Source organism: Hemitrygon akajei, chromosome 12 (assembly GCF_048418815.1).
Source record: "Hemitrygon akajei chromosome 12, sHemAka1.3, whole genome shotgun sequence".
Classification (NCBI taxonomy): Eukaryota; Metazoa; Chordata; class Chondrichthyes; order Myliobatiformes; family Dasyatidae; genus Hemitrygon; species Hemitrygon akajei.
Window position 1 is genome coordinate 68,167,296 of NC_133135.1, and position 15,837 is coordinate 68,183,132.

Here is a 15,837-nt window from a genome sequence, read left to right on the forward strand (position 1 = left end):
AAAGAAAGTTACTCTGTGAGATGAACTGATTACAATATTCAATGGAGTGCTTCGTATGTATAATGTATACTGTTCTGTGTGTGTTTATGATATTCTATTATACTATTTCTATCAAAAAGACTACAGTAATTCAGTTGAATGATTTCAAAATGTAACAACTAAACAGGAGAACATTTGAGATGTTTATAAACACTTGTAATTAAACTGAATTTTCAGAATCAGGTTTATTATTACTGGGATGTGTCATGAAATTTGTTATCTTAGCAGCAGCAGTTCAATGTAATATAATGTAATATAATATAATATAATGTATTACATTATATAATGTAATACATAATATAGTAGAGAAGAATAAAAATAATAATAAGTCAATCAATTACAGTATATGTATATTGAATAGATTAAAAATTGTGCAAAAACAGAAATAATATATACTAAAAAAGTGAGGTAGTGTCCAAGGGTTCAATGTCCATTTAAGAATTGGATGGCAGAGGGGAAGAAGCTGTTTCTGAATCGCTGAGTGTGTGCCTTCAGGCTTCTGTGTCTCCTACCTGATGGTAACAGTGAGAAAAGGGCATGGAGGTCCTTAATAATGGATGCTGTCTTTCTGAGACATTGCTCCTTGAAGATGTCCTGGGTACTTTGTAGGCTAGTACCCAGGACATTCATGTAATAATTAAACTAATTATTACATACAAAATGCTTTTATAATTAATATATTTCAAGCTGTCTTGATATTTGAGATAAATTTACCAGGTGGAGCATTCACATTATGAATGTACAGGACCAAAACTTAAACAAGTTTACATGACTGGCTGTAAGTACACAGCAAACAAGGGTCTCGGCTCGAAATGTTGACTGTACTCTTCTATAGATATTGCCTGGCCTGCTGAGCTCCTCTAGGATCTTGTGTGTGTTGCTTGGAGTTCCAGCATCTGCAGATTTTCTGTTTGTCTTTATTATCTGAATATTTTAGTTTCAGTTCAAAACACGTTAAACACTGTGAACATTTCATCACACACAGAATGACTCTCATTACCATTAACCATAAGAATTAAAGGCAGTCTGCTGAAATCTTAGTTTCATGAGCTGCCTTTTCTACTTTTAGCTCCTGATTGCTCTGGTCTTTGTCTTTTGGCACAAATACGTCTTTAAATTCCATTGAGCTGCACCATTAACAATGAAGTTCTACTAACATATCTACTGCAGCAACCATTTAAATTGGAAGTATTACATAGTAAAGGTTTTGTAAATGAATGGCTTAAGAAGAGGGCAGCTGAAGCGTGACTTAGATAAGCTCTAATTTATTGCTAATTTTGGATGCAGGGCAGTGGAGTTTGGGACAGGGATCTAGTTAAATCGGGATGTGGAGTCAGAGCCTCTAAAATGAATATAACTGAAAAATATAGAGCAAATGTAAATTTCAAGATGAACAGTAAGGTCATTCCAGGTTCATACTTAAAAAGCAAACAATTTAATAATTAAAACATTTCTATTATTTTTTTCCCCTTAAGTTTAATAGCATTTTTCTCCATACCAATATAATCCACGCCGAGGTTTTTGCAGGAATCCAAACATGCTGCTTTGGTTGCTCCATAGCCATAATCCCCTGGCCAAAGCTTTGTTGTTATCCAGAGGTTCTCATGATTTACACCACTCTCTTTGATTGCCTTCTTCAGATACGATTCACAGCCATATCTTTTTGCAGTGTCAATATGACGAATGCCACATTCTTTTAGGGCATACACAACTGAAGAGTGGGAATAACCTCCCTGATGTGATGTGCCTGAAAGAAACACAAGTTAAAAATAATAGAGCTGAACTGGTTTCTAATGGCTAAGGTCTCAAGAAGCTAGAGTTAAATCAGGTAGTTGAAGAATATTTAACTGCCATTGCTTACATATTTTTGATCTGATTATTTTCATGTCATGATATATTTACACAGATTAAATACAACTCCTTAAAAAGAGATTTTTTTTTGCATACAAGCATTTTGATCATTAACCCATTGTTTAGATTGTGCCATTGGAAGCCCTCTGTTGGTTGAGGTCAACCATGGATGTTGCATCCTAGCTGTCTATGTGATATGCAAGCCAGGGCCAGACTATAAGCTGTTCAAGAGCAAGCTGTTGCCCACGCAGCAGGCTCCCCCTCTCCATGCAGCTGATGAATCCAAAAGAATGACAGAGACCCATGCAGTTTGGCATCAGCGGCATTGCAGGAGTTGCCAGTCAACATTGAACTCAATGTAGAACTGCCTCAGGGACTCCAGCTCTGGATTCCTCCCACCCACCCCCCTCGGGATTTACTCCTGAAGCCTTCCCCATGAGTGGGTATAATCACAGGCTAGCAGAGGTTCAAGGTCAGTTTTCCTTCTCCTAGATGAGCTGCCAACTACAGCTGACGAGCCCCATCTGCCCGAAGTCTGTACCGTTATGACAATGGAAACCAGTGTATAAAGAGGTCTGCAAAGTCTCCATGAGTCCAGCAATTTGTTCTCCATGCACTGCTGAATTACTACCCTAGAGAAGCAGTCCTGGCACGCTTAAGCAGAAATGTCATCCACTATCAAAGTGACAGCATTTATATACCACACCTGCTGATCCACCAGTACCCTTGCCATGGCCTGCCATCCAGCCCAGACTATTGATCATGAAACTTGGGAATCAGAATCAGGTTTATTGTCACTGACAAAAATGGTGACATTTGTTGTTTTGCACAAAAGAGCAAAGTGAGGTAATGTTCACGGACCATTCAGAAATCTGATAGCAAAAGGGAAGAAGCTGTTCCCAAAATGTCAAGCGTGGGTCTTTAGGCTCCAGTACTTCCTGTCTGGTGGCAGCAATGAGAAGAAGGCATTCCCGGATGGTGAGCAGCCCAAATCTGGGCCTTCCAGGACTTAAGGGCTAGAGCTGTATAAGCTTGTCTTCTCAGCCCGTTTGCAATCTCCTCCACTGACAGTCATCAGCCTTCCAGTGGCATTGAGTGAGAGCAGTAAACAAATAGAATACATGGGAGTGATCAGTTGACTTTAACTGGTGTTGATATTCAAGTTTATTTTGGAATACTCAGCACTTTATTTAATGGATTCTGTCTAGCAATAAAAGGAATGTTTACTTTTTGAGACTGCTGTACAATCTGAGAATTTGGCCACAGACAGTGGGCCTGAAAAGGCCTGTGACTTCTCCACCTCCCTGCTTTGAGCTGAACAGCTTGGTTCCCATATGGCTGATGACAAGGGCCAAACCCTAATGATTGCTCGAGTTGGGAGCTGGGATTTTAAGTCCCATTCTCATCAATGCCCTTCCTAAAATGGTAGACAATATTAAATGTGTGATATATAAACACGTGTACATACATACATGAGATATGAAGTGGAGAGGTGGGAAGACATCACCCAGATTATGACTTACATGGGCAAAGTTTGTGCAAAATTGTTTGGGAGTAAATTGACAAAGAAATAATTTCTAAAATTAATTTCAATCTATAATCATAGAATGATTGTAGTATTTTTGTAACTACAATGACACAGCTAAAAGAGCTTTTGCTTCACAACTCCAGTGATGTGGTTCAATCGTAACATCCAATGCAGTCTACACAAATCTTACACTTTCACTATGTGGCCACATGTGTTTCCTCCAGGTGCACTGGTTTCCTCCCATAAAGAATGAATGGGCCATAGATTTATTGGCCTCCACAAATTGCCTTTAATATTCAGGTGAGTGGATGAATCAGGGAAAAGTTGGGAATGTGGGGAAAAATATAGCTGGATTTGCTTGATGGTTAGCCTGGACTGAGTGGACCTAAAGGCCTGTTTCTGAGAAGTAAATGACAAATTAATCTTAAACTGTAACATATATGGGCACAACCATTATAAGTAGGTACTCAGCTCAGTATTTATCTTCTGAGAGCCATACCAAAAACTCTGCTAAATCAACATGACCCTACAAGAAATAATTTTCCAGTCTTAACCTTTGTATAGCATATGTTAATTTTCTGGCAAGATGCAGACATGTTTCTTCTAAGCTTACTCTTAGGTAAACAGGTCAGAATTGAATTACTGCTTGGGCTGGAAACTTTATAAATTGGAATGTGCTTGTCAAACTGGAAGTACACAGTGCTGTAAAATAGATTTGCATCTGGAACATGAAGTGGACCATCTGCATTCACAGACATCTCTTTTGTTAAAGACTGAATGCCTCGTTCTCTGAAGAACAGAAGAAACAGGAACAGAGTAGACCATTTGGATCTTTGAGCCTGCTCCATTATTCATTAATATCATGACTGAACAGACACCCCAGGATCATTTTCCATAACTATACTCATGTCCTTTGACTCCCTTAAACTCTAAAAATCTATCAATCTCGGTTTTGAACAAACACAAAGATACAACTTCCATACCCTGCTGGGAAAGAGTATGCCAACTGCTCACTATGCTTTTGAAGAAATTTCTCCTCATCTCCGTCCTTAATTGGTTACCACTTATTCTCTCTCTGTTCATCCCCTGTACTGAACTCCTCAATCAGGGACATCATCCTCCCCATACTAACCCGTCAAGCTCTTTCAGAATTATGCAGATTTCAATCTCTTCTCGTGCTGTGAAACTCTAAAACAAAATACACCCCCCCCCCCCCCGTCTACTCAGTTTCTCTCCTTATGGAGTATGTGCCACTCCTGAAATCTGTACAGCAAATCTAAGTTATTCTTCCTCTATGGCATTTAAACCCTTTCTTAGGTAAAGTGACCAAAGCTGTACAAAATAAACCGTACTCTTTCAAACCTTTATCAATTTTGTAGTCCTCTAAAACTACCCCAATCCTCAGATCTACTGCTATATTTGGCAATTTTATAATGACAATACAATTATACCCACTTACTTCAATTTGTGTCATCAATTAATTTACCTCACTGTGAACTCTACAATCATTCAGATATAGTGCCTTTAATTTTGCCACTGTAACATTGTTTCTGTACTTTAACCCACTCTGCTGCTCAGCTTTGTTTTGCTATCTATTTATTTCACTTACTGCCTTTCTAACTTCTTCGTCACTTCCTCCTTTCTCCTGAATTGTCTCGGAGGTTCCCATCGCTCTGCCATCGTGCATATGAACTCTGACAGCCATATTTCATGACAGGATTGAATGTTTTCTCAATAAGAAAATTTATAATACCAACCAAAACCTAACATTTTGTGTTAGGCTTTCTCCCATATCCTCGCAAGATGGAAGCCCACATTAATATGCTTGCCCATCACCCTTGCTTTCATTGACATATACTGACCACTGATCTCTCTAACTGATTTAATTCAAAACAATCTTTTCATTTACAACCATTTACGCTATTCTCAGTCTCTGTTTGTCCTATAGTTGGTCCTGGAAACTATCTATTGACAATGGCAATGTGTATAACCTTTCTGTCTGTTGCTCAAACAATTTTACTCAATATTTCTTCTGAATTAATATAACCAACTCTTTCCTGCTTACACTCTTAAAAACCATTGTCAAGGCACCAGACTCAGAGGAAGCCATTGCTCACTTCTCCTATTCTATTTCTAACTCACAATCTATCTTCACTAACTTGTAAATCAACATCAAACTTTTCTATAGCAACCCTAAAATGTTGAACTGGATTTCATCCTCGATTCACTATATGACCAATACTAATGAAAATTCAATCGTTATTAATTCTTTGTAAAATATACAGTGATTTAAGTTAGCATGAAATAAGGAAGGTGAACTGTTTTTCAAAAAAAGTCTGGTTACACATTTGGGATGGAAGAGTGGAATGCCTTTACAGGCAACACAGTAGTGTACTTGTTGGGACAATTAATGAATGCGCATTTAATGCAGTCACTTTATAAAAGGCATTGTAGAACACACACAGGCAAAAGCCATTGCAAATTTGCTGCCAACTCACGAATCATTTCTTTTCAGCTGATTCTTTCCCACCGTTGTCTAAAGCATTTCCCATTACCAAACAAATTGTTTTCAGATGCTATGTTCCACACAGCTTCCTTAGAAACCATTTATTTTATATAAGGAATTGTAGCCCTCTTCAATAGAAACTCCAGCTGTGAAAATGATGCATTTCTGGCATATATTATACCACATTAATAGGGTTCATCAAACCTTTTCTCTCTGAAAAATATCTTGTGACCGATTCCTAGCTGTTATAGGATGCAAAAATGGTTGGAAATATTTGTATAAATTTCTGCCAACAATTTAATTGTAAACATTAAACAATATCTACTGTTATTATCAGGTGTTTATGAAAAATACAGAGCTCAAGGATTAGGTTCTAACAAAGGGAGCTCCCTGATGTATATCTGAGCACTGGTTCAAGAAGAAAACTTCATGATTTTAAATCACAAGCTAGTTTTTAAAAAATGTTAAAATTTTCCTTCATAAAAAGACATTTGCATATTTCATACAATTTTAAGAACAGATATGCTCAATAAAACCTGCTCAAATAATTTTCGAAATGCAGTACTGTGGTTTCTGTAGGTCATGCAGAAAAGGTTGGACCTACAAAATTGTTCTTCATTTCAGACTTTGCTTTGTCTCCTCGAAGTATCACCGAGGAGTATCGAACAAAAGCCTATCCAACTCACTGATAGAAACCAGAGGTCAGTGTGGCTGTGACCAATTCAAAATGGAACGAAAAGAATGCAAAGCTTTTCAAAGCGATTCACAACATTCACCAAGAACAAAGAGGCTTTCACATTGGATCAGAGCCTAGATTTGTTGCTATTTTTTTCCACAAAATGTGGCCTCCAAGAACAGCATGACAGACAGCATCTAACAGAATATTCTGTAAAACAATGCTAACAAAGCAAAAAAAAAGTTCTCCAAGAGAACTGGCAATGATAAAAAAAACTGTCTAAGATGAACCAGTGTGTCCTGAAGTAGTAGAAAAAAATACCGTTTTTCAAGAGAAATGTTCTGTTTCATTGCAGACAATGAAGAATAGCTTTCACAATTTGATTCCTCCACAGTATTAGCATACAGATGATTTCTGAAGTTTACGAGAAAACGAAAATAGGCATTTACAAAGCCTCCTTGAAATTTTAACTACTTGCACGAAGATAACAAATGTAATAACCATTTTATGTTTTTGCCTTTTGTTTTTCATTTTTACATTCTGAGATCTGCCAGTACAGCATTATTTGCTCCCATACCATATAAAGACAGCTACTAAAGTACAATTCTATGAGCACCAGCTATCTGCATCAGGCTGCAAAACTGTCTGGTATGGAGGGGCTACTGCAGAGTACGGAAACAAGCTGCAGAAGGTTGTAAATCTAGTCAGCTCCATGTTGGGCACTAGCCTACAAAGTATCCAGGACATCTTTAGGGAGTGATGTCTCAGAAAGGCAGCGTCCATTATTAAGGACCTCCAGCACCCAGGGCATGCCCTTTTCTCACTGTTACCATCAGGAAGGAGATACCGAAGCCTGAAGGCACACACTCAGCGATTCAGAAACAGCTTCTTCCTCTCTACCATCTGATTCCTAAATGGACATTGAAGCTTCGGACACCACCTCACTTTTTTAATATACAGTATTTCTGTTTATTAAAAATCTATTTTAAAATCTATTCAATATACATAATTGATTTACTTGTTTATGTATTATGTTTTATTTTATTTATAATTATTTTCTCTCTGCTAGATTATGTATTGCATTGAACTGCTGTTGCTAAGTTAACAAATTTCACGTCACATGTTGGTGATAATAAACCTGATTCTGATTTTTTCTTTAAACATTACGTTCATCATACAATCCTGCTTTTTCTTTAAATTAGAGCATTGGATAGTGGACTACTTGACAGATAGACCTCAGTATGTGCGGTTGGGAGACTGTAGGTCTGACACGGTGGTCAGCAGCACAGGGGCGCCGCAGGGAACCGTACTCTCTCCGGTCCTGTTCACCCTGTACACATCAGACTTCCAATATAACTCGGAGACCTGCCATGTGCAGAAGTTCGCTGATGACACGGCCATAGTGGGGTGTGTCAGGAATGGACAGGAGGAGGAGTATAGGAAACTGATACAGGACTTTGTGATATGGTGCAACTCAAACTACCTGCGTCTCAATATCACCAAGACCAAGGAGATGGTGGTGGACTTTAGGAGATCTAGGCCTCATATGGAGCCAGTGATCATTAATGGAGAATGTGTGGAGCAGGTTAAGACCTACAAGTATCTGGGAGTACAGTTAGATGAGAAGCTAGACTGGACTGCCAACACAGATGCCTTGTGCAGGAAGGCACAGAGTCGACTGTACTTCCTAAGAAGGTTGGCGTCATTCAATGTCTGTAGTGAGATGCTGAAGATGTTCTATAGGTCAGTTGTGGAGAGCGCCCTCTTCTTTGTGGTGGCGTGTTGGGGAGGAAGCATTAAGAAGAGGGACTCCTCACGTCTTAATAAGCTGGTAAGGAAGGCGGGCTCTGTCGTGGGCAAAGTACTGGAGAGTTTAACATCGGTAGCTGAGCGAAGGGCGCTGAGTAGGCTACGGTCAATTATGGATAACTCTGAACATCCTCTACATAGCACCATCCAGAGACAGAGAAGCAGTTTCAGCGACAGGTTACTATCGATGCAATGCTCCTCAGACAGGATGAAGAGGTCAATACTCCCCAATGCCATTAGGCTTTACAATTCTACCGCCAGGACTTAAGAACTTTTTAAAAGCTATTATTAATGCTTTTTGAGATAGTGATTTAGATGCATATCATATTTTTTTACTGAGTTAAGTATTGTATGTAATTAGTTTTGCTACAACAAGTGTATGGGACATTGGAAAAAAGTTGAATTTCCCCATGGGGATGAATAAAGTATCTATCTATCTATCTATCTATCTATCTATCATTTCAAATAGTTGGTTACTAACTGAAATTCCACACAGATTTTTCCCCCTTCTCCTTCCATCAATCATACACAAGAGGGATTGTATTTTCATCCATCAGCCAAAGTATTAAAGACTTTAAAAACTGTGCTCCTTGATTCTTAAAGAAATTTACAATTAATTTATGATACCATGAAGTATACATGATAAATAGTTTGATTCTGATTTTTTCCCAAAATCCAAGATGATAGTACTATTGGTGCAAAGGTCTTGTCTAATATTTCCATAAGAAACTTAGACAAATATTAGAAAACAAAATAATGTTTTCTATTGACAAATATGAGTGCAGGATGGCACCAAGTTAAACATTACCATTGTATCTGCTTCCACCGCTTTCCCAGGTGTTATATATGTGAGTTATGACCAAAGGAAAAAGTGGCTGGAGTCGCCTAGCACTATAGTACATAGGCGAGTCAAAAACTTCCTTAAATACAATATACAAACAATATATACACATTTACACATCCCCTTACTAAAATAAATAGAATATTCCACCATGTATGGCGGGAAAGACATCATAAAGTCAACTTGAGCACATCAGCTCTGTTTAGAGCCCATTAGGAGAATATACTGGAGAAGACATTGTAGTGTGTACACTCAGCGCAACAACAGCAGAATGGTAAGGTAGTGTGTGTGTGAGTGTATGAGTATGTGCACCTGTAAGGACTGCATATACTGAGTGCTCTCCATCACATTACCACCCTCCTCTCCTATGGTGGCAATGTTCATCAACCGAAACAGGTAGTCTGCAGAAACACTTCCTTTCCCTGCTTTATGGTGGGCACAGAATTTGAAGGGTTGGAGCTCCAGGTACCACTGTGTCACTCTAGCATTACGGTCCTTCATTGTCTGAATCCACATCAATGCCCTGTGGTCTGTGTAAAGACCTCCCTACCAAGAAGGTAGTACCGGAGGCTGTCAAGGGCACACTTAATGGCCAGGCACTCGTATTTCAATGGTGCAATACCTGGCTTCAGTCTTCAGCTCAGGTAAAGGACAGGTCACTCTTCTCCAGTTTCTCCTTGGGACAACAGCACTTCATTGCCTACTCTTGAGACATCCACCTGGACAAAGAACTATTTGTCAAAGTCTAGGCTCTGAAGGACAGGTGAAGAACATATCTGAGCTTTAAGGGCTTGAAAAGCATTTTTGCAGTCACTTGTCCACCTCAGTGGGTTGCCTATAAGCTTCCCAGTAACAACAGTTGGAGGTGCGGCCAGAGTGGCAAACTGGGGAATGAATCTACAATACCACCAGACCAGACCTAGGAAGGACTTCATTTCCTTCTTAAGGTCAGGATATCAAGGACTGTAACGGATCGGTTCCACTTTGTCCACCTGTGTTTGAACCTCTCCGTGTCCAAGCTGGTAGCCAAGGTATCTGGTTTCCCTTCTTGCCCACTCACATTTTTGTAGATTGAGGGCAAGACTGGCAACATGAATATTCCCCAGGACACTGCGCAGATGGTCCAGGTGCTCTGACAACCACATCATCTAGATAGGCTGCACTGCAGTCCTCACAGCCTTGTAGCACCCAGTCCATCAGCTGCTGGGAGGCACCATGAAGACCAATGGACATCATGGTAAATCGAAACAGACCCAGGGGTGTGCAGAAGGCAGTAAGAGGTTTTGATTGGCCAAACAGAGGAACCTGCCATTAACCATTATTAAGATCCAGTGTAATAACGTTACTATCCCCGTCTAACCCTTTCTGGTAGGTCATCAATGCACGGCATAAGATAAGCATCAAATAAAGAAATGGCATCCAGCTTCTGGAAATCAATGTATACCCTCACGATGCCATCCTTCTAGGGGGTTGATAAGGATGGAACTGCTCCACTCATTACAGTATTTGAAGATTCAATGACTCCCAGCTCTGAATCTCATCCTTCAGTGCCCCCACAGGTTGCTCTGGTGCTCTGTAGCAGTGTTGGTGTACTGAACCCTGATCAGGTCTAATCTCAGTGGAATGTTTTAGAACCTTTGTCAGTCCTGGTCTCAGCTGGAACAGCTGTGAAAAGTCAGTAAGCACCTTCTGCAGCTCCAATGATAAGCGGTCATTGAGATGAGAGAGGTCAACCTTCCCAGGCCTCCACCACCAATGGGTACATCATCTGTACAAATATCAACATATACCGGAGAACAGGATATATCCCATGGCACCATTGCTGGTGTGACTTCTAGGATTTTTGGTTTCTCCCTCACACAGACTAGCATTCAAGTCTGGCAGAGATTGTAACCCAGCCATGGCTTTGGTTTTAGCACGAGTCATGCCAAGAGCACGAAAGAGCATGATCTACTCCTGGATTAATAGATGAATTGTGATTTGATTATTCCTCTCCCTCAGCAACTCATGTGACACAGGCAAATCTCTCCCCAGAATCAAGTCAACTGGTAGCTTCTCCAGTACCACACACCTTCATCAAGTACCTATGGCCATTCAGCTCAATAGTGAGTTCTGCCAGTGGCTCAGACCATGGACACGTTGGACAGGTGTTTGGTGACTATAGTCAACACCAAAGGCAGGGGCAAGATTTTTCTTAATAAATGACAGTGATCTTCCATAATCTAAAGAGCTTAAACAGGTTTTCCATTAACTGACTATTATAAACATGTGCTCATTCTCCTCACATTCTTCTTCTTTTTTATTACTATATTCACAATCATTACAATCATTATTGTCATTGTCACATTCTCCCTCTTGGTATCTAGCACATACTCGACAATTTGGGCTTCTTGAGAGGACATACAGAGGACTTGTGATCTCGCCGCTGACAATGTAAATAAAAGTCTTAGAAGCAACTATCAAAGGTTCGTAGCCCTTGTTTCTCCCACTATCCAATTTTGCAGTTACCCAGAGAGTCCCTTGAAGTGTTAAGAGTCTTTGTTGCTTTGAAATAATGGCTGCGATGACACCCCCTTGCAAGCATTGAGGCACTGCAGGGCACGTCAGGCCATAATAAGTCCATCTGCTGGCTCATGCTCTCAGATCCTTGTTCTTGCATCTGCAGGAAGAACCCACAGTCGAAGCTCCAGAACAAAGGCCGCATCAATCTCCTCCTTGTACTTGTACTCTGGTCGAATCTATTGGTAGTAGAGACCCTTCAGGTGATGATACATCTCAGTGGGCAACTCTCCTCGTGGTAGGGTGCTGGAATGAAGTGTTGACGATAGGTTTCAGTCGCGATATCAAATTTAGCCAGCAGCACCTCCTTTAGGTCAGGATAGCTGTTGGAAATTTCTTCATCCATTACAGCATAGGCTTCAAGAGCGTTACCAGTCAGTAGTGGCACTAGCTTGCAGACCCACTCCTCCTCTGGCCATTGCCATATGTGGGCCATCATCTCGAATCTGAGGAGAGAGTTCGTAATATCATCACCTTGTTGATAAGACACCACCCTGGCGCCCTTCTGCAGGTTTTGTAGCTCCTTTCTAAAAGCATTATCTCTCCTCCGCTAGGCAGACAAAAGAAGTCTCTGAACAGATTTTCCAGAGTGGGTTTGGAGGTGGTGCCACTTGAAGGCCCTTCTGCTTCTGGCCTGAGTTTGGTCCTGGGCTGAAGTTCTTCATCCGCTGAGACTTCTGTTGTTCCCCAGGCATCTGCTTCATTTTTAGTCTCAGAGGTTTCCTGACTTGGGCCGTAATCCCACTCTTGTCCAAGTTGAACACAACCCTTTGCAACTGGCCATCCCACTGCTGCCACCATTGGGTTAGATATGCCAGTTATGACTGAAGAAAAAATGGTTGGAGTTGCTTAGCACTTCAGTACATGGGTATTTGTTAGGTGCATCAAATAAAAAACTTACAAAAGTTGGTGAAAATAATGAAAACTGCCAATATTTACCAAAAGATATCAACCAGAAAACACAATAATAGCTCCATACTATTTTGTCCAGTGTAAACTCCGGCAGCTCCAATCTCCCTCTCCTACTGGAAGCAATGAGTCCCGCTTTTTTTTAGGCACCAGGACATACCATCTTTAACTACCCACAAAGTTAACTTTAGGCTACACATGAATTCGAATATGATGCAGCCCACAATGAAGTTACAATCACATAAACAGAAGTATCTACCTTAAATACAGTACACAAACAACATTTACACATTTACACATCCCCTTACCAAAGAAATGGAATGTTCCACTGTGTACGGTGGGAATGGCATCATAAATCCACCTTGAGCACATCAGCTCTGTTTAGAGCCCATCATGAGAATATACTGAAAGAAGACATTGAATTATGTACACTCAGCACAATGACAACAGAATGACAAGGCAATGTTCAAATGTGTAAATGTATTGAATTGAATGGATTTTTACTTATATCCTTCATATACATGAGGAGTAAAAACCTTTGTGTTACGTTTCATCTAAATATGGAATTTATACTAATTTATTATAAATTAGTATGTACAACAGGACAGTCAATATAACATAGAAATGCAGTTGTGGCAGCATGAATTAATCAATCTGATGGCCTAATGGAAGAAGCTGTCTCAGAGCCTGTTGGTCCTAGCTTTTATGCTGCAATACCATTTCCCGGATGGCAGCAATTGGAATAGTTTGTGGTTGGTGTGACTCGGGTCCCCAGTGATTCTTCAGGCCCCTTTTACACAACTGTCTTTGTAAATGTCCAGAATAGTGGGAAGTTCACATCTACAGATGTGCTGGACTGTCTGCACCACTCTTTGCAGAGTCATGCGATTGAGGGAAGTACAGTTTCCATACCTGGCAGTGATGCAGCCAGTCAGGATGCTCTCAACTGTGCCCCTGTAGAAAGTTCTTAGGATTTGGAGGCCCATATCGAACTTCTTCAACAGTCTGAGGTGAAAGAGGCGCTGTTGTGCCTTTTTCACCACACAGCTGGTATGTACAGACCACGTGAGATCTTCAGTGAAGTTTACACTGAAGAACTTAAAGCTGTTCACCCTCTCAACCCCAGATCCATTGATGTCAATAGGGGTTAGCCTGTCTCCATTCCTCCCATAGTCCACAACCAGCTCCTTTGTTTTTGCGAAATTGAGGGAGAGGTTGTTTTCTTGACACCACAGTGTGTCAAGGCGATGTCTTCTTCTTTGTAGGATGCCTCATTATTATTTGAGATTAGGCCACTCAGCATAGCATCATCTGCAAATTTAATTAACAGATTGTGCTGTGGGTGGTGACACAGTCATTTGTATACAGAGAGTAAAGGAGGGGGCTTAGGACATACCCCTGAAGGGCACCTATTTTGAGGGTCAGAGGTGAGGGAACCCAGTCTTATCACATTCCAGCAATTTAACAGGAAGCCCAGGATCCAGGATGAATGCCAAGGTCTCTGAGCTTCTTGTTGAGCCTGGAGGGAATTATGGTGTTGAATGTAGACCAAAAATAGCATTTTCAACTAAGCATTCTCCTCCTCCAGATGTGCAAGGACAGTGTGTAGAGCTATGGGTTGCGTCATTGAAGGTTGTGTCGGGGGTCCAGTGTGGGTGGTAGCATGCTGCAGATGTAGTCCTTGACCAGCCTCTCAAAGTTAAGTTAAGTTAGTTGAAGTCTGTCTAGGCTTCTAGGCTCATCAGGCCAGTGCTTATGCCGGTTTCCATGGCGTGAAGTGACTGGGAGTACGAGAGTTCCCTTCCCCCCGCCCCAAGGTAAACCTAGCATTTTTCTGGTACCCGCTGGGTGGACTGGAGCAACGTGTGGTTAAGGACACACTGCCTCGGCTGGGGCTCGATCTCACGACCTTCAGATCGCTAGTCCAACGCCTTAACCACTTGGCCATGCGCCACACAGCCTCTCTAAGCATTTGCTTATTATTGAGTTAAGTGCGACAGCATACCAGTTGTTCAGGCACGTTACCTTGGTCTCTTTTGGTACCGGAAAAATGGTGGATGTTTTGAAGCAGGAGGACACTCTACACTGGGAGAAGGAAAGATTAAAAATGTCTGTAAACACATCTGCCAGTTGTAAGGAGTGCTCTCTGTAATGGCAGGCAATGTTCCTGGAATCTACTACTGTCCGTGTAAAATAAAAACTTGCCTTGTAAATTTGCTTTAAACTTTCCTCCTCTCACCTTAAAACTTTGCCCTCCTGGTAATGGTCTCTGACTATCTACCCTATCTATGCCTCACAATATATTTTTATAAATTTCCATCAGATTACTCCTCAAGCTCTGGTACTCCAGAGAAGATGATCCAAGTTTGTTCATGTGATGACAAAGTGATGACAAGAACTGCATGCAATATTCCAAATGTGATCTAACCAAAGTTTGAGTACAGGAAGGGGACAGAGAGCTTAGTAACATGCTGTCAGGACAACCACCTTTCCCTCAATGTCAGAAAAACAAAATAGCTGGTCATTGACTTCAAAAACTTGGGCGGTGTACATGCTCTTCTCTACATTAATGTTCAAGTTGAGAGTTTCAAGTTACTAGGAGTGAACATCCTTCTTCAACCACATTGACACCATTACCAAGAAAGCTCACTAGTGTCTTTACTTCCTCAAAAGGGTAAGGAAATTTGGCATGCCCCTGTTGACCCTTACTGATTTTTATTAATGCATCATCAAAAGCATTTTATCTCTATACATTAGTGGCTTGATGTGACAAATGCATTGCATGTGATTGCAAGGAACTGCAGAGAGCAGTGGACACAGTACAGCACATCACGGGTACCAGCCTTCCCTCCATGGACTGTCTATACTTCTTGCTGCCTCATAATCAAAGACCACACCGACCCAGGACATTCTCTCTTCTGCCCTCTTCCACCGGGCAGAAGATACAAAAGCCTGAAAGTGCTTACCACCAAAATAAAGGACAGCTTCTACCATGCTGTTATAAGACTATTAAATAGTTACCTAGTATAACAAAATTAGTTTTTGACTTCACAATGTACAATCTGCCTTATGACCTTGCTTAATGTTTACCTGCACTGCACTTTCTCTGTAGCCTTATT

The 15,837-nt window shown here is 40.8% G+C and overlaps 1 protein-coding gene across 7 annotated transcripts in view; it reads right to left on the reverse strand.

Annotated features, from left to right (window-relative positions):
* LOC140737162 (uncharacterized oxidoreductase ZK1290.5) overlaps positions 1-15,837 on the reverse strand; it is a 133,186-nt gene that overhangs the window by 91,025 nt on the left and 26,324 nt on the right. For 6 of the 7 annotated variants that reach the window (XR_012101070.1, XR_012101071.1, XM_073063384.1 and 3 more), the window contains exon 2: positions 1,538-1,786. Coding sequence is in view for 5 of the 7 variants with exons in the window: in XM_073063384.1 (XP_072919485.1) it covers positions 1,538-1,786 (249 nt within the window). In the remaining 2 variants the exon portion in view is untranslated. Of the gene's footprint in view, positions 1-1,537; positions 1,787-13,026; positions 13,123-15,837 lie in introns of all 7 variants that reach the window. The other variant, XM_073063383.1, reaches the window with a different exon arrangement.